At 35.6% G+C, this 25,849-nt stretch overlaps 2 protein-coding genes across 9 annotated transcripts in view; one reads left to right on the forward strand and one right to left on the reverse strand.

Annotated features, from left to right (window-relative positions):
* The window catches only part of LOC106052312 (cyclic nucleotide-gated cation channel beta-1-like), a 205,236-nt gene extending 187,754 nt beyond the window's left edge, over positions 1–17,482 (forward strand). For all 3 annotated transcript variants that reach the window (XM_056034769.1, XM_056034768.1, XM_056034767.1), the window contains 11 exons: positions 1,265–1,332; positions 2,823–2,945; positions 3,552–3,693; positions 4,568–4,727; positions 5,344–5,525; positions 6,000–6,118; positions 6,805–6,954; positions 7,666–7,863; positions 8,521–8,731; positions 9,793–10,048; positions 13,302–17,482. In XM_056034769.1, coding sequence (XP_055890744.1) covers positions 1,265–1,332; positions 2,823–2,945; positions 3,552–3,693; positions 4,568–4,727; positions 5,344–5,525; positions 6,000–6,118; positions 6,805–6,954; positions 7,666–7,863; positions 8,521–8,731; positions 9,793–10,048; positions 13,302–14,257 — 2,565 coding nt within the window. In that variant the 3' untranslated portion in view covers positions 14,258–17,482. The remainder of the gene's footprint in view (positions 1–1,264; positions 1,333–2,822; positions 2,946–3,551; positions 3,694–4,567; positions 4,728–5,343; positions 5,526–5,999; positions 6,119–6,804; positions 6,955–7,665; positions 7,864–8,520; positions 8,732–9,792; positions 10,049–13,301) is intronic.
* Positions 17,483–17,492: 10 nt separating this feature from the next.
* Positions 17,493–25,849, reverse strand: part of LOC106072324 (uncharacterized) — a 47,375-nt gene continuing 39,018 nt past the window's right edge. For all 6 annotated transcript variants that reach the window (XM_056034762.1, XM_056034763.1, XM_056034761.1 and 3 more), the window contains 12 exons: positions 24,882–24,942; positions 24,703–24,767; positions 24,526–24,616; positions 24,313–24,371; positions 23,787–23,912; positions 23,191–23,287; positions 22,455–22,555; positions 22,040–22,174; positions 21,397–21,510; positions 20,818–20,977; positions 20,313–20,415; positions 17,493–19,785 (listed from right to left, as the gene is read on the reverse strand). In XM_056034762.1, the coding sequence (XP_055890737.1) occupies positions 19,655–19,785; positions 20,313–20,415; positions 20,818–20,977; positions 21,397–21,510; positions 22,040–22,174; positions 22,455–22,555; positions 23,191–23,287; positions 23,787–23,912; positions 24,313–24,371; positions 24,526–24,616; positions 24,703–24,767; positions 24,882–24,942 (1,243 nt within the window). In that variant the 3' untranslated portion in view covers positions 17,493–19,654. The remainder of the gene's footprint in view (positions 19,786–20,312; positions 20,416–20,817; positions 20,978–21,396; positions 21,511–22,039; positions 22,175–22,454; positions 22,556–23,190; positions 23,288–23,786; positions 23,913–24,312; positions 24,372–24,525; positions 24,617–24,702; positions 24,768–24,881; positions 24,943–25,849) is intronic.

Below are 25,849 nucleotides of genomic sequence, written 5' to 3' on the forward strand. Positions count from 1 at the left end.
ATTACTAGACATCTGTTACTTTTGTATGACTGTATTAATAGACATCTGTTACTTTTGTATGACTGTATTAATAGACAGCTGTTACTTTTGTATGACTGTATTAATAGACAACTGTTATGTTTGTATGACTGTATTAATAGACAGCTGTTACTTTTGTATGACTGTATTACTAGACAGCTGTGCTACTCCCACTAACTAAAACACGATAGTCTACTTATTGTCTTTCCAATTTATTTGAATCCAAACCCATCCGTTGAAACTACCATCTGAGAACTTTAGTTAGGGTTAGAGAGAAAAATAATCTTCTATCCTTCAGTTGCCCCCTGAGCTAGAAATGATAACGTTCTAAAATCCTATGAGGATATTGCATGATGGATACTTACTGTTAAACCCAGTGTAGGACATAGCTTTGTCAGAAAGATGACCACTGAACTCACATTAATAATTTAAAGAACTCAATGAACAGTAGGTATTTCACTTCCTTTAACGAAACAGTTTTAAAGAGTAAGTAATGTGGATGAAAGGTGAACTGGTTTGGTCCATGTTGTAAGACGTGGCTCATTGTCGAGGTCATCCTTCAAGGTACAGTGGAGAGAGCACGAAGAAAGGGTCATCCAAAGAAAAGTTGTCTGGACAACGACTTACAACGGGAAAGAAGGACCGGCCCCTCTCTTGATAGTCTGCTCAGCAGCTGAGGGGACGTGCGGAGGGATGTGGTCACGTGACCTATCACAGCACATTTGCGACGAGTCAAGAAACAGACGATGATAATAATGACGATGAATGATAAATAAAGGGCGGGGGGGGGGGGTGATGAGTCGTAATACTATTGGATCCATGATGTTAAGTCATCTAAGTCGATATTCTAAAAGTATCCGAACATCAAAATAAATTGAACTTTAAATGTTAGTACTTATAAAACTAAAATTTAGGTCAACAATAACGACGACCTGCATTCATGCTCTGATGCCCCCTCCCCCACACACACATATCATTATAACAAATCACTCACCCAGAGAACTAGTGCACTTGAAAGTTTATCAAGTTTATCGTTACAAAGTCACGTTCAGATACCCTGGTCCTACGTCACACAAACGGGAGAAACATTCATTATTTGTGGAGTTAAAACTCAAAGTAACTATGTATATACTTTAGAGTAAGTTTTAAATAAAGGTCGTCAATGATTCACTTTTGTATGAACTGTCATCACTGTGTCATCACTGTAACATCACTGTGTCATCACTGTGTCATCACTGTATTCCAGATCCAAACATACTGGGAGTTTTACGAGCGCTGTGATCAGGCATCTCGGTCCTCTGCTCATGCCATCAGGTCAGTTTTCCTTTCTCTTATGTACTTCACTTCAGCTCAAAAAAGTCCTTGTATCTGTTAGAGTCTGTTCTTCCTAATAAACCAAAGTAAATCTTTCAAAAATGTAAGTTTTGACCTGGATGCAGCAACAAATAATGAAAAAAGCGAAGTCAAAAGTTGTCAGCTCAAAAGTAAGTCTGAGATATGACGGCTGTTACGGGGCACCTTGTAGGGTCATCAGTAAACATTTTCACTCAGTCATTAAAAACAAAGCCTCTATTGAGTGAAGGGAGTGCACCGTTCATTTACTGTTGTATCTCTTAATGCTGTAAGTTTGTATAGAAAACAAGATGAATTACTACTGACTGATTGGTTAATGTGTTGATTTATTCCTGTGCTTTCATCGACGACGAATTATTGTACAAAATTTGATTCTAAAATTAGAAGTGCGAGAAAGAATGTGTTCCACCCAGACAGACATACGGACGTAGTGAAATAATTTAAGATGTGAAAAAAAAAATTTCGTGCCCAGACGTTTTCTAAATGACATCTGAACCTTACAAGATGGCCTTATAAACGAAATATTCATTTCCTTCTGTCATTGAAAGTCACACTTACAGACTTGATGTGTCTATTAAACACTGTAGGATACGATACGGTCTAGAAACTGATACGCACGTGCTACTTTGTTGCTCGTTAGTTGAACAGAAGTTTTGAAAAACTTTAATGTGATCACAATGAAGGAAACAATTAAAAATGACATCTCTAACATTACATTTTTTAAAACTTTTTTTTTTTTACTTTCTTCTTAAGCTAGGAACTTACAATAGAACATTGTCCAATTACCCAGTATAAATAATTTTTTCATAAAATGTTTTTTTATTATAAGCGAAAACATTTAAAAAAAAAACATTTAAAAAAATACTTTTTGTTTTAGAATCGAAGGTTATATACAGTGCAACTATTGGTTTGGGTCAGTCATGTAATTATATGTACAATCGATGTAGACATAATACATCTGTGTGATTAGAAATATTTTTTACCAATTGTTTTTGTTTAGCTTTCTCAATGCGCTATGATCCTAGCACTTGTCTGGACCAGTTGTGAATAGGCGAGGGAAGAAGGGGGTATCTTGGTGAATGTTTTATATGATCGATTTTTTTTTAAATGTTCACTTGGAGCTCGAGTCCTCAATGGGACTAATTCAACTTATACCACCACATGTCAAGTACGATTGTTTTCCTTTTTCAAGATACCAAACAAAATAATTAAATACCAATAGTTAATTAACTAATTGGTAAATTTTTTAAAATTGATTCTTGTGTTGTCAGGTAAAAGAAATACATTTGTAAAATTTCAGCTTGATCCGAAAATGGTGTCGGAGAAATAACGTGTACAAACTTTTTTACCAGACCGACACACAAGAGTTGATATAAGCTTTGTAAAATGTATATATAATCCAAGAATGAACATTTGCGCTGCACTAAACTATTTGTTCATGAACATTTCAGAATCATCAAGACGATGTGTTACATGTTGTTCCTGATCCACATTGAAACGTGTGGCTACTACGCCATGTCCATACATGAAGGCATTGGAATTAACGCCTGGGTTTACGATGGACGCGGTATAGCGTACGTTAGTTTACAGTGTCTTAATGTGTCTCGTGTGTCTGGACGTAGTGTAGCTAGAAATATCTTTGTACAGTAAGATAAGACATTTTGATTGAAACTGAGTTACATCTTTAAATGAGACTTCGATGTCCGTGTCCACTCAGACAAATTAGTTGGAAATTTTGTTTTCTAGTTGACCAGTGCAAGAACGAAAATATTTTTCAAGTGATAGATTTAATAGTGTTACAAAAAAATATAGGTAGTTGGCTGACAAGAGTTGAACGCAAGGACCTACTTACTACCACTACCCTATTCGGAACAATAAATGTCACTATTACAATTGAAAGAAAAACTTGTTCCTTCAAAGTGACGAAGAATTGATGAGCTAAACAAAAAAGGGGAGGGCTAGGAAAACCTTTATGTTTCCTCTTCAAACATAATCGTGACCCCTTTCTCCTTTTTTAACATACACACACACACACAAACTCACACACGTACTATGTTATTGTTAAAGTAGTAATGCTGAGCTGGACAATTCCAGTCAAACTGAATGTATATTTCTTGGACCTATAAAAGTATGTTATCTTATACTTAAAATGTCAGTATCTCTTGTCACTTTCTTGTCAGGTACATCCGGTGTTTTTATCTGGCAGTCAAAACGGCCACTTCCATTGGAAACAATCCAGACCCAACCAATGAGAAGGAGTATATTTTCATGACTTTCTATTGGTTGTCGGGTGTGTTTGTCTTCGCCCTGCTCATTGGTCAGGTAAATGTACATTATGGACTTGCTTGTATCACGTCACTCAATATTTATCAAAAGATAATGGATACATCATATTCATTATAATAATAAAAATAATAATAATATATCGACGTACGAAAGGGATGTAAAAATATTCGTTCCAGTAAAACGTCGTCTGCATCCTCTCTTTCACCGTGAGAAGGAAAGAAAGAGAAAGTGTCTAAGAACTCGATGCCGAATGTCTGCGGTCTATTTCCAGAATTACTTCCCATGTCTCGCCCAGCAACCTTGAAGAGCGTTCTATTACTTCTATCAACTGTTACTCACTGTCAGCCTACACATAATTAGCCTTTTTATTTTATTTTTGTAGAAGCATCTGTAACATTTCTTTAGAGCACCATCTAAATAATAGCTGTGAGATGAACGCTGGCGTATCGCATAAAGATGAAATTATGCAAGAAATACTGCGAAGTCTAGTTGGTGGTCTTGTGTTATAGTTTAACCTTAGAACTGAAGTCTTCTGGGGATTGCACAATGTTTTAGAGGCCCAACCAAGAGAAGTGAAATTTGAATTCTTGTGATTTAATTTAGCCTTAACATCAACTTCCCTATAGACCGCATGATCTTAAAGAGGATTTTTACTATTTTTTTTATAAATTTTGTTTTACGAAGTCTATTGGTCTTTGTGGAGAAATTCGTTGGGAAGACTGAAGTAGTTGGTCATTGTGCTGACCACACCAAACACTTGCCATCCTTTGGTTACAGAAATCAATGAACTTTTATTAACCTCTAAGTTTCAAATGCAGTTTTTAAACTAAACCCAGTGTCTTATAGTCAGTAGTCAGAAGTCAGTAGTTCTAATTAATAAGATACATTAAGTCTTTTTAAACGTCCCCAGATCCGAGACATCGTGGAGGCTGCCGGAATGGTCAAAGACAACTACAGGAAGAAAATGGACGCCTGCCACTGGTACATGCAGTCTATTAACTTACCCAAAGAAATGAAAGACAGGGTCAGGCAATGGTTTCTGTATAACTGGAATCAACAAAAGACTATTGGTAGGCTATTGTTACTGGCAATTCACCCGTAGATTCTTTTTGAATTTAACCTTTTTGGCTGTAGCTATATAATTTGGTAAATAAACTTTTCATTTTCTTAAATCTGTGGCATTTAACGTCTCGAGAGACGATCTCGTCCCTTTGCAACTTCTGGTGTGACTAATCCTTGATAATTACTTTTACCCTTCTTTCTACTTCTGGTGTGCATGCCATCTGTAATCCAGGAACCTTCCTTTCTGCTTGCTTGTGAGTCCCTCTTTTTCCCAACTGTTAGTATCGATTTTGAAGAGCTTCATGTTGCTTTTGCGTACACCTATATAAAGTGGGCGATTTGCGGCTCTCCTGCCTTCTATTAGATCACCATACAGAATATCTTGTGGGAGTTGACCTTGTGGCAATACTGTGATCATGACCAAGCCTACCAAGGTATCTGTAGTTAAAAGCAGCGGGAAAATCCTGGCACCCTGCTCTTCGCAGGACTTCCTCATTGTTGTTGTTTTCTTGCCACCTTCTTTTACTTCCTTAAATAGACTATTCAAAAGACCTAAATGAAATATTTGATTCTATTATTTCGAAGTAATAACAAAACAAACATACTATTCCTCTTTCTGTCCAGACGAGAGATCTCTAGTGGTCTCGCTACCTAAAAAGCTCCAAACAGATCTGGCCATTAACGTGCACTTCAACACACTGAGCAAGGTCCAGTTATTTCAGGACTGCGAGAGAAACCTCCTGTATGACCTGGTCTTGAAGCTAAAACCTATTCTCTACCTACCTGGGGATTACATCTGCCAAAAGGTAGAGACCACCATTCAAGAGTAGCTTAAACTTAAAAAGTTATTTCATGACAAACACTTTAATATGCAAGATTTTGACCTAAAACAAATTAGCTGAACAATGGTAAAGTCATCAATAATAAACAGCTCAGGATTTCCGTATAGGTTACACAATCTCTAGTTTAAACATGATTGTCCCAGTACGTTAATGAATAATAGTAATTTGAAGTTAAAGGTGTATTACATCACTATCTACAAACGTCTTCATTATTTATTAGTTTAACCGTCTCAGAAAATTATATTTGGGTGGACATTTACTATCGTGACGTATAAAGGGCCCCCAGATCAAAAATAGCTTAGGACCTTATCAAGTCTTAATCCGGCCCTGAAAATAAATATGTATAGATGATTTTCATTTGAGTTGTTAGTCCTTTGGAAGCAAGGGCAAGATGTCAGAGACAAGGAAACAAATGACTGTTACGTTTTCTTCCTCCAGGGTGAGGTTGGTAAAGAAATGTATATAGTGACCCAAGGTCAAGTGGAGGTAGTGGGCGGAGAGAACAACACCACGGTCCTGGCCACTCTGCACGAAGGAAGTGTATTTGGAGAAATAAGGTTTGAACCTAAAGAGCAATACGCATTTAGATCTCGCTTAAGGAAAGCAAAAGTTTGTTGCTCTACTTGTATATTTGTTATATCTTGCAGCCATCCATCCAGTCTTTAAATTTGGAGTATTACAGATATATTTGTAATACGAATTTTATATTTTTACAATAATTAGTGAGATTCTGGACCAGAAGTTCTTTAACATGTATATATATATATTGACACCCCAACATCAGTGAAGAAAAGTTATTATATAGTTTTGAAGTTAACTGAAGGTTTCTAATCCTATCCTATCTATAGATCTCAAGGTCTGAAAGGAATACTTTACTTTGTACCTCTCATCGAATTCAGTGACTTATTAAAATAATTGAAGTTTTCCTTAGGGAATTACAAAACTGTGACCATTGCACAGGCCAATAAGTTTTGGGAAGAACTTTAACAGTTCATTGCATTATCTTAGGCCAATAAGTTTTGGGAAGAACTTTTATAGTCCATTGCATTATCTTAGGCCAATAGGTTTTGGGAAGAACTTTTATAGTTCATTGCATTATCTTAGTCCAATTGTCACTGACCATTGTTGTGTTGTAATATAAGACAGCATTGCCCAATCTGGTTAAACCAAGCCATAACTCATACAATTTCAGTGGGTGTGTTTCTTATTTAAATAACTTGCTTTTTCTTTCCCCTTGTGTCAGTCTCCTGGCGATGTCAGGTCGAGGCAATCGCCGAACAGCAGACGTGAGAAGTAAAGGTTATACCAACGTCTTCACGCTGTCCAAACATGACTTTGAGATGGCCATGACGGAGTACCCGGACGCACAGGCAGTACTCAAAAAGCGAGCAAAGTATGTCACTAGACTTGGTCCAGTTTATTTAGTAAACTACAGCATTGGCACATTATTCTCAGGGATTTAATTGCATTTTAACTACACTATCATGACACTAGGTAGCTTGAAAGATTTAACAAAACAACGTAAATTTAGATCATAATATAAATTTATGGAGCTATTATTTACATAGATAATAAAATAAACACTAAATTTAATGACCAACTAGTAAAGTGAAGAAACAAAGATTTACTGCTGCAGGGGTAAACGACTGTATAGAAAATACGAAAAACATGCATATATGTAACCCTGCCGGACCAAGTCTGATGAAGCTGATAAAGGCCTCGTGGCCCAAACGTCCTTTGTTTTACTTGGTCCGACAGGGTTACATATATGCATGTTTTTCGCATTTTCTAAAATGAAGAAAGTGGTGTTTTTTTTAAATATTTAAATGTGGAATTCTGTAAGCCCATGAACTCCTTCAATAAAGCTCCCTGTAGTTGTTTTTTTTTTACATTGGATGGTTATAACTCAATAGGACAGCAAGCTATTCTAATGTTTACAAATTTAGTGTGTATGTTTTTGCTAAATTGCTGGCGCGTTAATTTGTTACGCAATAAAAAAAGATGTATATCCCTATCATTCAAATACATTAACGTTGTGACGTTAAACAGTTAGCTCTCTAGAATGTTACACAAGATCGTCTAATTTCTTTCTTGATCATGTCAGAAAACTTTTGAAAGCCAACGCCAAGATGGAGAAGAAACACAAAAAGGTGGAAGCTGAAGAAATCATCAAATCCTCACCAGAAACACCAAAACTTCTGCAGACTGTGATTCAAATCATGGACCCAGACTCCAATGTTGTGAAACAACTGACTCCAAGCGTGCGAAGAAGTCAGAGGAGTTTCAAAAGACCTCATTCTAGGCAAGTCTTTGTAAGACTGTATAAACATTTAGTTTTAGAAGTCACGGTTGTTCTTTCAGAAATGAAGACTATTACGTCTTAGATAAAGCCTCCTGTAGATCCTACACAACGAAAGGGTGTAGCAGGAGGCAGAGTTTGAATTTGACAGTCGCAAGCGCACAGCGGTATGTTACATTGACTGGGGAAACTTAAAAGCTACAAGGCGCCATTATAGTTACAAGAATGGGCCTTTACTCACACTCGTGGCTGTAAAATACACATTGTCTTTAACTTTGCTGTTTTGTGTTTGTTTTATAAGTTTAGGATTATTGCATGTCAGCTCAAACTTCCCGCAGTACGGCGAGGGGTTAGGATGGGCATCGAAAAGAGAGTCCAGAGAGCATACCATACGACCAGGGAACCATAGACTTCCTCTATTCTTTTTTTCTCTCTAATTAACTAAATGAGGATCATAGTTTATTTCTGATATCAAATGCTAGATCATAGCTTATTTCTGATATCAAATGCTAGATCATAGCTTATTTCTGATATCAAATGTTAGATTACTCTTTACTTAGATTTCAGAATATCATGAAGGAAAATAAAAAGAAAAACACATGCTTTTGATAATGTGTCTTCAATCTTCAGTTCATGTTTTGTCTATGTGTGTGTTTACAGATCTCATAGTTACAGGCTGAGCCCTACTACGGCCAACGTTCACCACCTGACCCCGCCAAGGTCACACAGTTACAGGATGGCCAACAAAACAAGCTGTGAGATCTTGACCCCGGTTCTGGGCCATGACAGGGTCATCGTCAGCCCGGACAAAGATGGTTACGACACGGACGAAGAGAATGACGAGCCCATGGTGGCGGACAGCTCGGATGACGTAATATTTACTTCCAGAGATTTTGCTTTAGCCCTTTTTTTTATTTTTAAAACTGTTTTTCATTTTTCAATAGAGTATACAAAAATTGTTTTAAAAGTCATTGGAAATTTTAAAATTTCTTAAGTCTATATTTACGTCCGTGTCTTCAAGACTGCAACTATAGAACTTAACTTTAGAACTTAACTTTGATACCCATTTTACAAAGCTTATTTCAACTCTGTCTGTCTGTCTGTCTGTTACAAAGTTTGTACTCGTTATTTCACCCATACCCATTCTCGGATCAAGTTGAAACTTCGCACAATTAATCATTGGCGAAGACAATACATGAATCATTTAAAGAATTAATCAGTTACTCAATTAATTACTGGTAAATAGTCATTTTATTTGATACCGACAAGAAAAGTACATTCTACAATACTCAGAGATATGGCTATATATTAAGTACACATTATTTCTCCCACATCCATTCTCGGATCAAGTTGAAACTTTAAACCTAGCTTAACATTAAGCTGGCTCTGGACTGTTGTCCGGTGATCTCGTTAGTCCTGGGTTCGAATTCTGACAGCATCCCCCGTCGTCCTGCGGTAGATGGGGGCTACGTTAATTATCTTCAGAACAAGACAAGACCCGAAACTAACGAGATCACCGGACGACAGTCCAGATTGCATTACAAAAAGACCAAGCTGCCAGCCTCCCGTAGATAAACCATCAAATAGATGATCCTTCAGTCACATCCATAAGCCAGAATCATTTCGAATAATTGCAATCAATGAATAATTTGTATTTTATTGTAGTTTATTGGTAGTTGATACTTTATAGCTTCTGATGCTGAAAATATTGAAGTACATAGTTGGACCCTATGGGGGGCCGCAACTGAGTTTGTGTGAAACATGAACTCTCTTTTAATATTGCTAATAACAGTTTAAATTGTAATTACTAAATGCAGTAGCGAAACTATTTTTCTCTAATTATTGAAGACGTAATGTTTCTGCATAGAAAATTTGGTTGCTTAAAAATTTTTTAACATTTCACTTGCCCCTCCCCTCCCCCCCCCCCTCCAGGTGTCGCTGTCAGAAGTGCTGCATGATGCTGGAGTCAGCAGCAGCTTTGAGGATGATGAGGAGGATGATGACGACATGCTCATGAATGACAACTACAAGAAGAACAGGAACAGGCCGAATTCCTCCACGGACATTTGGGACGGAGAGAAAGACAAAAGACAAGAAAAGGAGAAAGAAGGAAAAAGAGAAGTGGTCAGTCCAGGGATCAACAAGCAGCAGATGGAACCATCCAACCGTGAAAATGTTAATGAGTCTGGTGTGTTTGTAAAATTTCTTGGCTTAAAAAAAAATTCCTCTTAAATCGTTGACTTCATATTATGATGAAGTGACATTCCATATCTCCGATAACATTCTTCTTGATGTGTCATAAATATTTTTATTCAAAACAATAAAAAAGCCAAATAAAATTCTGGGTAATTATCTTGCACAAGCTTTTTATAAAGTTTATATTAACTCTGTCTTGGTGGAATATTTGACACGTCATTTCTTCCTCTTTCCATTCTCAGATCAAGTTAAAACTTTGTACAATTATTTATTGCCGATGCAAATACAATAACAAGACAACTAGTGAATCTTACTTACTTAGACTTGGACTTAGGTCCTCCCTTGCCGTTCGGCGCATTGAGCGGCAAGCTGTCTCCATAAAGATCTGTCACTGGCAATGTCTTTAGTCTCCTTCCATCTGGTGTCCACTGTTCTGAGGTCCTCCATGAAGGTGTGGCGCCAAGTTATACGAGGACGTCCCTGTTTTCGCTTTCCTCGTATTGGCCTCCATTTAGTTCATTTTGTCCCGCAAACCTCATGCGACGCTCTGTCACAACCTCATTAAGAGTTCGAATTCCATTTCGGCATAGGATTTCCTTGTTTGAGACCCGATCTGTGTAACTGACTCCCAAAATCCGTCTCAGCCATTTTTGTTGAGCTACAATTAGTCTTTTCTCAATTTTGACAGATGACTTTTATGTCTCTCATGCATATGTTGCAGTCGGAATGACGATTATGTTAAGAAGGTGTATTTTTGTTTCGAGTTCAATGGCTTGGCTTGGCCAAATAGGCTGCAGCCTTTGGAAAATGCTCCCTGCCTTTCCTATTAGGCACGCTACATCATGGTAGGCATCCCCAACATTTTTTATGATGCTGCCAAGGTAAGTGAACTTGTCCAGCTCTTCAAGCTTTGACTCGCCAAGTCTTGCCTTATATCCCACTCGCAAAATTTTAGTCTTATCCAAGTTTATGAGGAGGCCAATTTTGGGTGTCTCTCTATCTAGGCTCTCCGTCATTTCTTGTATGCATTTATTTGTAGACCCGAGTAATGCAACGTCATCGGCGAAGTCCAAATCCGTCAATCGGCTTTGTTCACGCCATGGAATACCAAAGGCTGTCTGGTTCATTGCTCTCCTCATTATGTAGTCGATGGCTAGGAGGAAAAGGAAGGTAGATAAGATGCACCCCTGTCTCACACCTGTCTCGATTGTAAAAAACTCTGTTGTTCCCTCTTCTGTTTTAATGCAGCAACTAGATTGACTGTTAAGGTGTTGTAGGATCTGGACGAATTTTTCTGGGATGCCGTATTTTCTATTTTCCATAGTGATTCTCGGTGGACACTATCAAACGATTTCTTAAAGTCTACAAAACTGATCGTTAGCCGTTGTTGGTACTCGAGACTTTGTTATATGATATTTCGTAGAACGAAAATCTGCTCTGCACATTATCTGCCTCTTCGGAAGCCTGCTTGTTCTTCTCTGAGCCTCTCATCTACAGAGTGTTGAAGCCGTCTCAACAAAACAGTGCTGAAAACTTTGCCCGGGACAGAGGGAATCAACTGATAATAAAAATCTTTATTATCTGTTATTCTATATAGAAAATGTACTAAAGGGAGATTAGCCTTGTGTAGAGACTTTTAACAAGCCATATACTATAAAGAGGGTACGATGGCTGAGTGGTTTTAAGCGCCTGGCTACCAAACTTAGTGTCTAGAGTTCGAATCTCGGTGAAGACAGGGATTTTGAATTTCCGAATTCTTATTTCCACCCAACTCTAATGGTACCTTATTTCAGTTGAGGAAAGTAAAGACAGTTGGTCATTGTGTCACATGACACCCTGCCCGTTAACCATTGGTCAAAGAAAATTTTCTTTACAGACTATAAAATTTTCTGTTTTCAAAATTACTTGAATAACCTAGCGGATAACATGTCAGCCTTCCATCGTGGAGGTGCCAGGCATCAAGTTCTAATACAGACTCGACTCAAGCATTTTTGTAAAGACAGCACAGAAACACTTGACCAGTTATCCCCATACCACCCCCCCCCCCCCAAACTGGTGTCCACAATAGTGTTTGGACCATATCGTCGCACTTAGCATGCTAAAAGCATGAAAGTTACACTTAACAAAAAAGTTAATACAAATATTTCCATTCGCACTCATTTATTTGTTGTTGTTGTCTAGATCTATTCAAAATTAATAATATGATTTAAAATAATTGATGCAATTTCACTTGATATAGGCTTTATTATAAGTATTTTTTTTTTATATTTTAGTTCTTATATATTAATTTTAGATACTAAAAAATTCTCAAAATCCCAATACAAATATTTTTTCATTAAATTTTAAAGTCGAAATCCATGTTTTAATTAGCAATAGTATTTTTTTTAAACCATTGCTAATTATGCTAAAAGCATGAAAGTTGCACTTAACAAAAAAGTTAATACAAATATTTCCATTCGCACTCATTTATTTGTTGTTGTTGTCTAGATCTATTCAAAATTAATAATATGATTTAAAATAATTGATGCAATTTCACTTGATATAGGCTTTATTATAAGTATTTTTTTTTTATATTTTAGTTCTTATATATTAATTTTAGATACTAAAAAATTCTCAAAATCCCAATACAAATATTTTTTCATTAAATTTTAAAGTCGAAATCCATGTTTTAATTAGCAATAGTATTTTTTTTAAACCATTGCTAATTATGCTAAAAGCATGAAAGTTGCACTTAACAAAAAAGTTAATACAAATATTTCCATTCGCACTCATTTATTTGTTGTTGTTGTCTAGATCTATTCAAAATTAATAATATGATTTAAAATAATTGATGCAATTTCACTTGATATAGGCTTTATTATAAGTATTTTTTTTTATATTTTAGTTCTTATATATTAATTTTAGATACTAAAAAATTCTCAAAATCCCAATACAAATATTTTTTCATTAAATTTTAAAGTCGAAATCCATGTTTTAATTAGCAATAGTATTTTTTTAAAACCATAAGGAAACGCAAAGTAGACTGTCTAATGCGCATGACAAACATTTCAAACTGTGAAATGTCAAGAAAGAAACTGATATATAGACCATGGGAATAGCCGGGGGGGGGGGCCTCCATAGTGAACCCCCCCCCTCCCCGCCCATGGTACAGATAGGACCACATGAAAATAATTTAGTTTTAGTTATTTTGTTATAAAATTTCAAAAAATTCTTAATTTGACTAAATACTTCTTTTTTTTTTCCAGATCACGTGACGTTTGTAAGAAATCTGCCAGAAAGATCCTGGTTGGACCAAGAGATTCAAACTGGTGGTCATGTTGACACATGTCAAGAAAGTCTGGTCGAGCAGACGATTATTGACAACAACGGAAACGAGACGCCGAGCTCTACGCTAAAAGGTCCGAACGGACATATTACTCCATTGAGGTGCAACATGCTGCAGCCCGATGACTCCATGGAAGATTATATTGAGAAGCAGAAGTGGCCAGGAAATAACGGCAAAAACCTGCATGAAAATGGCCACCAACTCAATGTTTCCTCTAGGATGGAAAAATTGGCGCCGCCCCCTCTGGTGATGCCGTCCTGCTCGGTCTCTACAGAAAACCCAGACAACGGCAGCAGCAGACACAGAAAACTTTCAGTAGTCACCCCTCCCGTGTCGCCTGCTTCGCCTCGAGATAAGCCAGCCAATCAAAACTGGGCATCAAACTACAGTCCGAGATCTCCTGCTTCTCCGTTGGAAAAGGTGAACTCTCACTGGGCATACAATCCACAGTCGCCTGCTTCCCCAAGAGACTTATCGGGTAGTGCTTCCTGGAATAAAACCTACAATCTTCATTCCCCTGTCTCACCCAATGATAAGTCCAAGGCCCATTGGTCAACGCAAGGTCAAATCATAAATAAAAGAGACACCACCAGCCCTAGCTCGTTCTCGGGCTCTGGACATGAGACTATTCCCATTATGCCACTTCCTCCCGTGGAAACTGTCATTGTGAAAAACAACAGGCTTCCAGAAAACCCTCACCATATCGGGGTTAAAGGATCGGTTCTGACCAACGGACTTGAAGGGTGTTGTGGTTCTGGACCCTTGGTAGACATTCCTCCAGAGAATAGGATCACTTGCTCTGTTGAGATTCATAGACAGAAAAGTATCACCAGTAGTAGCACGGATATACATGGACATACAGAGACAATGTTATAGACACATACAGTAGAGACTTAAACAGAACCATGTGGACATACAGAGACTATGTTATAGACACATACACAGACTATGTTATAGACACATACACAGACTTTGTTATAGACACATACAGTAGAAACTTAAACAGAAACACTTGGACATACAGAGACTATGTTACTGACACAAACGGAAATATAAGTACTTGGACTATGTTATATACAGTAGACAGGATCAGTTAAAAGAGAGTTTTGTTTTGATAAGACTGATAAGAGATTTTAAACATAAAAATCCCTGCGATAGGTCATGACAAATCAACTATTCTTTCTATCCTTAGGAGGTATTTTGTGGGTACTAGATTTGCGTTTGCCTATCTCTTAGTGACAATTGTTGGCATATTTCGGACACATTTCTTAATACTAAAAGAAAGTTCTCACATTTTAGAAACAAGGAAAATATAAAGCAATACTTTTTTTAAAAAGTGTATATTGAGTAATTGTATCAATTAGTTTGGATCCGTCATGAGTTCAAATTTGTAATAGATCAAGTTTTCTAGACTAACAATAATAAATCTGTGCGATTAGAAATATTTTTACCAATAGTTTTTGTTTAGTCATTTCATGCATTTGACGTTCTCACTACCCTATATAATCCTAACGCTTGTCTGGACCAGTTGGAAAGGAGGTGGGTGGAGAATATATAGGATATCTGGTCATGATCGCTTGTAAATGCATATTCATGCCTCCCCTCTCTAACACTGTGTCAGGGCAGTGCTCATGGAAATAGGTTTTGTAGTTATCTATTGTTAGTTTCAACGCTTTCATCCCCTTCCCCCTTGGTGTCGCCCAACAACCCCAGACATACGCTTGAAATTAGTAGACCCTAATGCCACTAAGCAAAGCCGTTCATCTAACGACCTTCAAATCCTAGCTCTGGAGACCATTAATACCTTCAAGCCCAGTGCTATTTTTGCATACACTGATGGAACGGCATCAATAGATTCTGGAAGAGCAGGCTATGGAGCCTACATCGACTTTCTTGGCTCTTACACAGTCAAAATCTTTGGACCATGTGGTAGTGTTTGCAGTTTTGATGCGGAGACCATGGCAGTCTGTGAAGCCTTAAAAGTCATTGACTCTCAACTCGGTGAGGGACATTTGAGGGCAACACAGATTGTTGTGGTCACTGACTCAAAATCTGTGCTACATGCTTTGCAAAGCCCCGGACCATGGCCCCCCAATATCAACACTGTCATCATGGCTTCACATAACATCAAACAACGCTATGGCACCCCTGTAATATTGCAGTGGGTACCGAGTCACATAGGTGTGACTGGCAACACAATCGCAGACTCTTTGGCCCACCAGGGAGGGCAAATTCCACCCACTGATCAGGCTGTAAGCTTTCATCAAGCCCTGGCTATAATACAAAAAACAGAAATGGAAAAGTGGTTTGAGTGCTGGGACAAGTCCCAAAAAGCCCGTGGAGTCTGGGAGCGCATGATGCGCCCTGACCGCACTTCCCCGTGGTGGAGGCTGTCCAGGCCTGAGCAAGCTATTATAGCACAGTGCAGGACAGGCCACTGTCCTGTTGGCTCATATTTCTCGTGGCTATGGCCAAATTTCGATTCACGGTGCCCTCGCTGCGGGGAAGAAGAGGAAACCGTGCCTCATATTCTGTTTGACTGCCCCAGACTTGCTGATCTCCGTCTCGACAGGTCTGGGAAACCCAAAATTCTCGACCTGTATGGCGACATTCATGCACTACGCAAGACAGCAGGGTTTCTGTCCAGGGCTTTTGCAAGAGAGGATTTGAGCCTCTCAAGCCCTCACTCTAATGGAGTTTGATGATGATGATGATGATTGTTAGTTTCAAACTCTAAGCGGCCACCAATTTCTTTCTACATAGTTTAAAGGGGACTAATTCAACTTGTACCACCACATCAATCAAGTACAATTTCTTTCTCTTGTTCGATACGAAAAAAAATAATTAATTGCTAATATTTATTAACTAATTGTTTAATTTTCAGGAAAAAGAAATGATTGGGGAAAATTTTAGCTTTATTCCAGATTGGGTGTGGAAGAAACAAATGTGTACAAACTTTTTACCAGACAGACACTCTGTGTTTTGATATAAGCTTTGTAAAAATAAGAATATTTTGTTATTGTTTTGTTATGTTTTTTGTTATTGTGAGAATGTAATTCGACTATTTCACATTATTATGAAGAGGAAAAAAAAATGACATGTATATATTACTACATATTACACACCCTGGGGGCAGGGTCTGCCTTATGAAAAAAGAATTTGGTGGCGAAAAAAAAACTAAAATTACACAATTTATTGAAACCCTAGTGTCCTCCAACAATAATATTGAGGACAAGTTTGTCTATTTCTTCTCTAAAAGATTGTTGGGAGTTCTGTGCAAAACCCTGCACCAATAGGAGGCCCAAGGTGGCTGCCTACATTTCCTATGCCTAAGGCCAACACTGAAAGTGGAAAAGTTACATTCTCACAATAACAAAAAGCTTAACATTCATCTTATTTTTACAAAGCTTATATCAAAACTCGGAGTGTCTGTCTGGTAAAAAGTCAAGAAAAAGATAATGGGTTTTATAAAATCAAATTTAGCAAACCTTGACAGACCAATGTAAAAATGACAACTGGAATATCACTGATTGCTTATATTATCAGACAAGCTGTTACACGTTTACCCACATTTTCAGTAGTACTGAAGTTTTCATTCAATATGTTGCAAACTCTCCAGAGATATTAGTTAATAGTGTAACTATTACTCAAGACTCATGTGTATAAGATATTCTGGTATGATGTTCTCCAAGTAAGATTTTACTAAGGCCTATATATTAACAGAATTGTTTACAGGTTAGTCTATTAAAAAAAAAAAAAAGGATATTCCATGTTAAGAGTGATTATCAGTTCAAGTAATTTTTTTAAACAATGAAACTTGAAAAGAAAAATGTTTGTAAAATTATTTTAACTTGTTACATATTAAAGTTTCCTAGCTTTCTCTCCATGATCTACTAGAATGCTCAACTGACAGTCACGCAACAAATTGTGTCAATGGCCTGCTTTCAGATGTGTCAGAGAATATAAGTACAAGATTTCAATGGCCTGCTTTCAGATGCAAAAAATGTGTATCCTTATTGTTTAGAAGATGTTAAAACAAGTTCAATATGCAGTTGGAGGATTCATTAAACTATCAACCAAGTAAAACAAACAACAAACACATATCCTGAAGTTATTTTTCAAAGTCTATTCTTATTAACTATATACATAATACTTCAAAGTGTTAATTAGTATGGAATCAGTACATAACAACATACAGGGTGGTCCACTAGGGAGATGGTATTTGGAAATGAGTTGTGTGCTGGTTATGATATTACAATGTGTTCATTGTTTTACTGTTCACAAATCTATGTATCAATATCATGGTGTTAGTTGATAGAACTATATACATACATCCAAATAAATATTTAAAGTGTTCAGCTACTTTTGGACCACCCTGTATAATGTCACATCATTTCAAACTCATTAAATTAAAAGAGTAACAATAATATCAAATAAATGGACAAAAAAAAATATTTAAATAATTCACTTGGAATTCAACAGTTTTACAAACACATCAAGTTGAAGGTAACCTGATTTCAACACAACCATGTTCTGAATGTAACAGTAGCAGACTTAGTGGAACTGACATATACAAAGTGAAGTGTCACTGACATATACAAAATGAAGTGTAAGTGAACAAATATAAAAGCCATAGAGTTGACTGATGGCTCACACAAAAAATGATTTCAAAATTGTTTTTTTTTAAACTTAATGTTGGCAACAGTTTTGTTATAACTTGACTTGAATTTCTAATAAAAATTGGAGTAACATATAGACAATTAAAAATATGCTAATTACGGTGACCCGACAAAATAGCGCATACTATTTTTGATGTGTATAAAAGTACCAATTTTAGTAGACCTAAGTGGAGGTCCTGGGCAGGTCTCTATCTTCTTTAATATTAATAGATATTTTAAAATTTCCTCTCGTTCTTCTTTTTCAACAATGTTCAAAATGCGTAACTTGCTTAAAAAAATATGACTTTGAAATGTGGTGACTCCTTTCAAGTGTTAGGGATAAGGTGATGTATCTTACACTTGTGTGTTAGAGTATAATCAGAAATCTTGTTCGTCTGCGGCATCAAAGAAAGGCGTCTCTTGACCCAGCAATGACAGGATAAGTTAAGGTGGCGATCACATTTCTTATACCGCCAAATCTTGGTTTCATCTCAGGCTGGCCTATTCAATCATTTATCTGGCTATTTCCTGTCCGTCTGTCTAACACCATCACATGGATATCAAAGTTCAGGAGAGTCAATTTGGATTGTAGGCAAGTTCCCATCTCTCCCTAGCCCACACAAGACAAGAATGTTAACCCCACTCCTTTCTCTAGTTATGATACATTCTTTTATCATGACATAAATCAGATGTTTTTCCATAATCAGTGTGTAAATCTGACGAGTATGGAAGTATCTTTGCATGTTTTTGTAGTGCACTTTTTAAAATTTAAATAAATGATATATTTTGAAATTATTCATTATAGCTTATTATATTTCTAGCATAATGTTTACATATTTTTATTTTAAGATCAATGCATTTCCTGCAAAACGACAGACACATAATAACATTAAACACATTTTTTTTCTCTATTCATATTTTACAATATCTTAAGTATTTTTTGGAAAATGAATGAAAAATATTTTTTTTTACGCGCTATTTTGTCGGGGTAACGCTCATTACACGTGGCTCAGAGTTTCAGGTAGCATGTCACTTTTATTTAAAAAAAAAAAAAAAGGTCTGAATGCACAGGACTTGTATCACTACCTAATGAATTATGCAGAGTACTGTCACTGTACTTAGATCCTAACAATAATTTGTAGAAAAAAAACAACTTGTCACACATTCAATTGTTTGGTTATCACTAATTACTTTGAACATCATTCTACACATCTATCTACTTCAATTAGGCATTCTAGGCAGTGTACTTTTTTTTTAATAAAGTGAAATAAAAAAATATATTTCTGAAGACATCAAAGTAAAATAACAAAATAAAGCTATTTTCAGATTTTTTTTTGCTAATCATACAAGGCGTAGATTTAGTGGGACGGTTTGTTTACATGTCAAAATTAACAATATATATAAACAGCTTTATGTATAAACAGTGTACCAAGTCATTCAAATCTCTGAAATAATGGCATAAAATCAAATGACTGGCACAAACCATGGAGGCAAATTAAGAATCACAGCTGCCACAAGCTTTAAAATGAGTCTATGTTAACAGTATACCCAGTGTAACACACACAAGGTAGGCACATCATACATCATACACATTAGTACAGTCTCTATGGATGTGTTAACTGGAAGAATCATACTCAAACTCGTGGTCACTAAATTCATTGCTAGAGACATCATCACTCTCACTCTCAGAAGACAAAGAGGGACGTCGTTCATGAACATCGACTGACAGCTTCTCTGTGAAGCCAGCTGTAGAGACAAGTTCAATCAAATAAAGGATTAATAAAAAAAAAAATCTGAGCCTTGAACAAAAAGTGTTAAGTAATTCATGTTTGTTATTAAAAATACCCTAAAACTCTTTCTTTTAACAATAAAACAAACAGTACTTAGATTTTTTTTTTTGAAAATCTGATGTCATCTTTCTTTTTACCCAGATCAAAATAAGGAAACAGTTAACAGTTAACCTTTTTCTCTTCGTTGACCAGGGGAAGTCATAATTAATAATATTTGGGAGCGGGGGGGGGGAATTAATATCCATGATGGTTCAGAAATAATAGTAATATCCATGACCAAATATTCATTCTGATATAGCACTCAACATTTGGTAAGTTTTAATTAGACTCAAAATGTGTGAGCGGCCTATACTACACAGACATTTTATTAAGGTACCCCAACCAGTCTGTATGCACTCAGGTGGTTCAGAAATAATAGTCTACAGTATGTTATTTGTTGCTTAAAGATAAGCCTAGCTTCAAATGTGACACTAAATAGTTTACATGTCTTAGGCTGTTGGAATGTGATTTGATTGGGATCATCAAGCTCATCATCCTCCTCATCACTGTTCTGGATCTGGTCAAAGTCAATGATCAAAGTTGGAGGCTAAACAAAAGAACAGGAAAACAAGTCAAAACAGATTCAAGGGTAACAAGTAGCAGACATAATGGCATAACAAAATACAATTTAAAACTTTTTTTTTTTCTTTTTTGGCATTATGATTCTTTATTCTGAGTTCTCTTACTTTAAGAAACTGTTTGATTCTACAAGTAATATTTTTCAAAGTTTTCATAACTTTGTATGCCCATATGTGCGTCAAATGTTAAAATTCATGATTTTTTAATTTGAAAAGAAAATGATGTATTGATTAAGAAAAAATGTATTTGTGACACAGGGCGAACAATTTTCAATAATGTTTGTGGTAATTCCTGTTTTCATATTCTATTGCTTCAAGCTTCAACTCAGTTTTGCTAGTATACCAACTTCACAAAAACAATTCAATCTTACCTTTTTTTTGGACTTTAGAAGTCGGCTCCAGCGACCCTTGTCTCTTTTGACCAGCTTCACGTAAGCAATAGATTTCTGAGTAACTATGTTGCTTCTCTGAGGGATGAGCTGGCCATACAAATCCCAGTCCAGTGAATAAAGAGTATCTTCAGTCTCAACTCTGCAACAGAAAGATACATTACAGGAAGCTGTTTTTGAAGCTTTGCTCCTGCAAACATGACTTTAATAGACATTTTTTTTTATCAGCCATCTAAGATGATGGTTCTACTGTGCCTTCAGCTGAATGTCCATACAGAATGTAGAGAATAGAGAGGTTTGAATGAGGTCAAAAAGTATTCAGAGAATGTAGAGTATATTACAGGTCTCAATGTCCATACAAGGATAAAGAGAAGCATAGACTAATGAAAACTAGAAACTACAAAAAAAAAAATAATCTGGACCATATTGTGGTTCATGTTTTGTTTTTTTTACATGAAGAAAAATTCTAAATTATTTTATTTTTTTTATAGAACCCAATTTTTTTTTAGTAACCAAAATATTTCATTTATGTTGATTAAAAAGATAAACTTAGTTCTTGACCTGCAGACTATCTTATCCTCTGTGATGGTGAAGTCTTGAGGCTGGGCCTGTTTCACAATGAACTTGAGAAGTAAGCTTGAGCATGTCTGGGACCACCTGACTTCAGGCGACACACTGGAATACATTCATGTATTGGACCATGACAAGTCTCTTAAGATAAACATATCACACATTGTATTCTCAATAACCAAACCAAAGAATTAAACAACAATTACTAGAGAGTTATGCTCTATGCCTGTTTTTGTTAGACCAGTTATTTTAAAATGAATGAGTGAGCCAGCATAATGACCAACCGCCTTTATTTTCCCCAACTAATGTCAGGTACCTATTAAAGCTGGGTGGAATCAGAGGCGTCCTAAAGATCCTGAAATTAAAAATCCCAGTCTTTTTGTTTTGCTAGCCAGATAAGATAATCATTGACCACGAGCAACAGAAAAAAAAAAGGTGAGCTTTTAATCATTTTCCCTGCAGGGAAACTTTACAGCAATCCTATTTTAATTGTATCCATAGCTTCATTTAAAAAATAAATCTTTTCTGAGAGTTCTGTAAGTAAAACAATATACCTGATATGTACCTATTACTATTTGATTTTCATTGACTTCAATGCAATACAATATTTGTGAGCACAAACTAATGAACTTACATCTTCTGCTGATCTGTACATTTTTGGACTGGCAACCCTGACAGGGCCTCTGGCTTTGGAAGTTTCAGATTCAGTTCAGAGCGAAGTTCTCTGCAAACTTCTACAGCTGGACTTTCTAGATCTTTATCTAGGAGACTGTAGAATTAGGTCATGACATGATATTAGATTGACTCAGCCATAATTAGATAGTGTTTTCTTTTCATAAAAGAGATTTCCTATGATATTTACAAAATTAAAGACAAAACATTGATAACATATTCTCAAATTTATTATAATAATATTTACAAATCCATTTGTTGTAAGAAGAAATATCTTTTTTTTTCAATCTGAGTACAATGGGACACTTGGCTTCTTTATCAATAGCAATCCAGAATAATTAGGTAGTCTGAAGCTCTAATAAGACTTTAGTACTTACTTGTCTAGCATTAAAAACAAATTTTTGGTTTGTAGTTTCAGTTTGTACTTTCTGCTAACCAGCACAAGTTGTTGAAACACTTTGAGAAGGTAGTACTGACACTGAGAAACAAACCAAAAGAAGACTGAACACTTTGTGTATTTTAGTGCTAGGTTATTTACTTCAATACTTTGTCAGGGTAAACAGCTGATAGCCTGATGGTTACTTTACCTGCATCTGTTTCTAATTGGTATAATAAGGAATTTAACGGAGTAACCTGATCAATGTTGAAAGAACTTCAGATTTAGCAAAACAAATGAATGTTTGAACTTAGTATGATTTAACTTTCAAGCTGCTCCCCTTTAATAGCTGCTAGCCGACGGTGGCAGGCAACAAGACAAGCTACCACCACATTAGATGTTCACACAGCCTTATATCAGCTATGATATACCCAGCTTTGCTTATATAAATAGCAAGTATCTATGTTACTCTAGTAATTCGTATTGTAATGTATAAACAACTGGGAATTTTAAAAATAAATCATTCATCCTAACAATAAAAAAATGTAATTGAAAGTGTGTAGAATTGAAACTTCAATTCAGGTGATTTCATGGTTTTTCCAATATTTTTCTGCCATAGACAAAGAAATTGATCAACTTGGATATCTGGATATGTCCACAGTCAATAATTTTTATACTTTACTCAAAGTTCAAGTGTTAGCTCTTTATTAAGGTCAAGTAATTTTATCTAAACTTACTTTCACATTTGATAGTTGAGTCAACAGTTGCAACAACATGTCCAGGTGAACTTTTCTCATCAGGACACTCAGCAGCCCATGGTTGTCTCCTTGACTACTGCAATTCAACATAAATGTTGGCACATTACTTGAGAGAAGTATCTACTTATTTTATTTCTTAAACATCTACAGCATTCAACATTGTGTTTATTTGTATAGTTCACACGGAATGGAGGAATTGACTTATAATGGCCAGTATTGTTTGTTATTGTGCAGGTTTTAGTTATTCCTTCAATGCAGAATAGAGGAAAATGGAATGGTCAGGATTTGAACCAAAGACCATTGTGATGACAATCCAGAGCACATACCATACGATCAGACAGACATCCAGTATCATAAAGTTGGGCTTATTAAACTTCAACTGTTAAGCCTTAATTTTACCTTTATTACATGGATTATTTTAAATAGTCCTGTTTCTATTGTACAACACATTGTAAATAAATTATTTAAAGTTTTCTTCAGATCGCATTAATCTCTTTACCCTAAGACCTAAAAATATAATACATTCATTATAGATCTAACATATATGTACAAATACAGTTTGTGTCAAAACATACTGGGCTTGTGTTGAAACCGCAGCAAGCAGTTGGAACCATGGCTCCTGTGAGCTCTCACCCTCAGACATGCGGATCTGACAACACAACAGCTGCATCAGGTCAGGGGTCATGAGTTTCTCAGACAAACTGAAAAGTGAAAGGCCTTTAATTTCACCTAGTAATGTATACCAAATTATGTCAGTAGTTGATTCACATCATAGAATTAGTAGGCCCTTAAATTTCATGCTTTTTATCTGACATTAAATGAGGATAGAATTTTTTTTAATATTCATTTAATATACATAACATAAAAAAAATAGACATCTACAAAAGTAAAAAAAAACAACTGAACTATATGTAATACCTAATATATCTACTCAGTCATACATTAAGAATACTCATAGGATCTAAAAAGTGCAGCATCATAAAGTTATCCTTGAGGACTAAAATAATGTGATCAGCTTCACCATATAACTAAAAGTATGGAAGGGTAAACAAATATGAAACAGAAAAATAAACTTAACCCTACCCTATCCAAAAACTATACCTGTCTGCTGGAGCTGTCTCTATAATGAGTGTAGCAGCCTGACTTAGAAGTTTAATGATCTGCAAGAAATTTATTTTAAAATATCCGTTAACATGAAAATTTTAGCTAAAATGGAAATATCTGTTGACATGGAAATATCAGTTACTTTGATAAAGAAAGACTAAGAAGAAATCTACACCAATATGATTACTTTTGAGTCAACTGTTTAGTTACCTTTGTATCCACAGTTTTATTGGAGCACCTTTCAAAGAAATGCAACAAAGTTTCTATCAACAACCCTGTCTGCAAAATATGTTCCAAGAATCTGTAAGGAGGAGTGACATGAGTAAATGTCAATGACTAATCTTGGCTACCAACCATAATTGAAAACTAAAAGGTGTAGAGTCTAACCTGCTCACTGTGACAAGACTGGCCAAGGCTTCAGCTGTTTGACACTGGATGTCAGGCTGAGACACCTAAGATAATGTAAGAAAATATAAGACTTGACATGAGCACTTTCAAGTTGAAGAGATGAACACTCTTTCTATGCTGGCTTGCCTATGTAATCATTATTGAATCATTTGACTAACCTGTTCTAAACAATAAATTAAATGGAACTCTAGATTCTCTTCTAGTGCCATCTCACAAAGTCTACAAAAAAACAAACAAGTTAGATACAAAAGTTATTGCCAATTACAATGTTATTTCACAAACTAATTCAACACTTATCTTTGCAAAATAAAGGACAAAACTAGTTTCTAAATTTTATTCTGAATCCATTTATTTTTTTCATTTGGTTATTACAAAGTTCCAAATATTTATTATGAATTATTTATTTTGTTATGTGCTTTGAATAAGAAATACTTGAATATGAGTATACTTTTTTGATGAATTTTAACATTAGTGTGAGAACAGAACAAAGAGAAAGAAAGGAAAGTGAATTTCAAACATTTCATTCAGTCAGTGTGCTATCAATAAATAATGAGGTCATTGTGAACATTGTTTTAGTGACACTAGTCATAAGTCCTTTGCATTAGACTATAAAGGCATGGTGCTAGACAACTTAATTAACTATTTTTTTTTTTTACTTTTAAACATTTTTTTTAATTGAAAATCAGATAATCTGAAAATTAACCCACTGGTACCTATTGTGCTAGGATGTGTGATCACCTAAAGCTGTACAATGTGTTGGGACCCTATTATTATTTTTTTAAACTTTCCTATAAGAAGAGCTCTATTTTAGAGAAAACCAGATATGTTTGGCTATTTTAAATATTTTTTTTTTTTTTAATTTTTTAAAGGAAAGTACTCCTAGACCCAACATATAAGCCCCCATCCAGGAAATTGAATATTTTTTAACATTGCTTATATTGTAAAGGTGTTATAAGCATATATTATTTGAAACCAGAGATGTTTTTCTATATTTAAAAGTTATTTATTGATTATTTGTTTTATTATTTTATTGATTATTGAATAAAATTTTTTTCTTTTTTTTATAATTCAGAGTTATCTTTCTTAAGATAAGCAAATGAGAGTGGTTTTCAAAACATAAACAAGC

This window comes from Biomphalaria glabrata, chromosome 7, assembly GCF_947242115.1.
Source record: "Biomphalaria glabrata chromosome 7, xgBioGlab47.1, whole genome shotgun sequence".
Taxonomy (NCBI): Eukaryota; Metazoa; Mollusca; class Gastropoda; family Planorbidae; genus Biomphalaria; species Biomphalaria glabrata.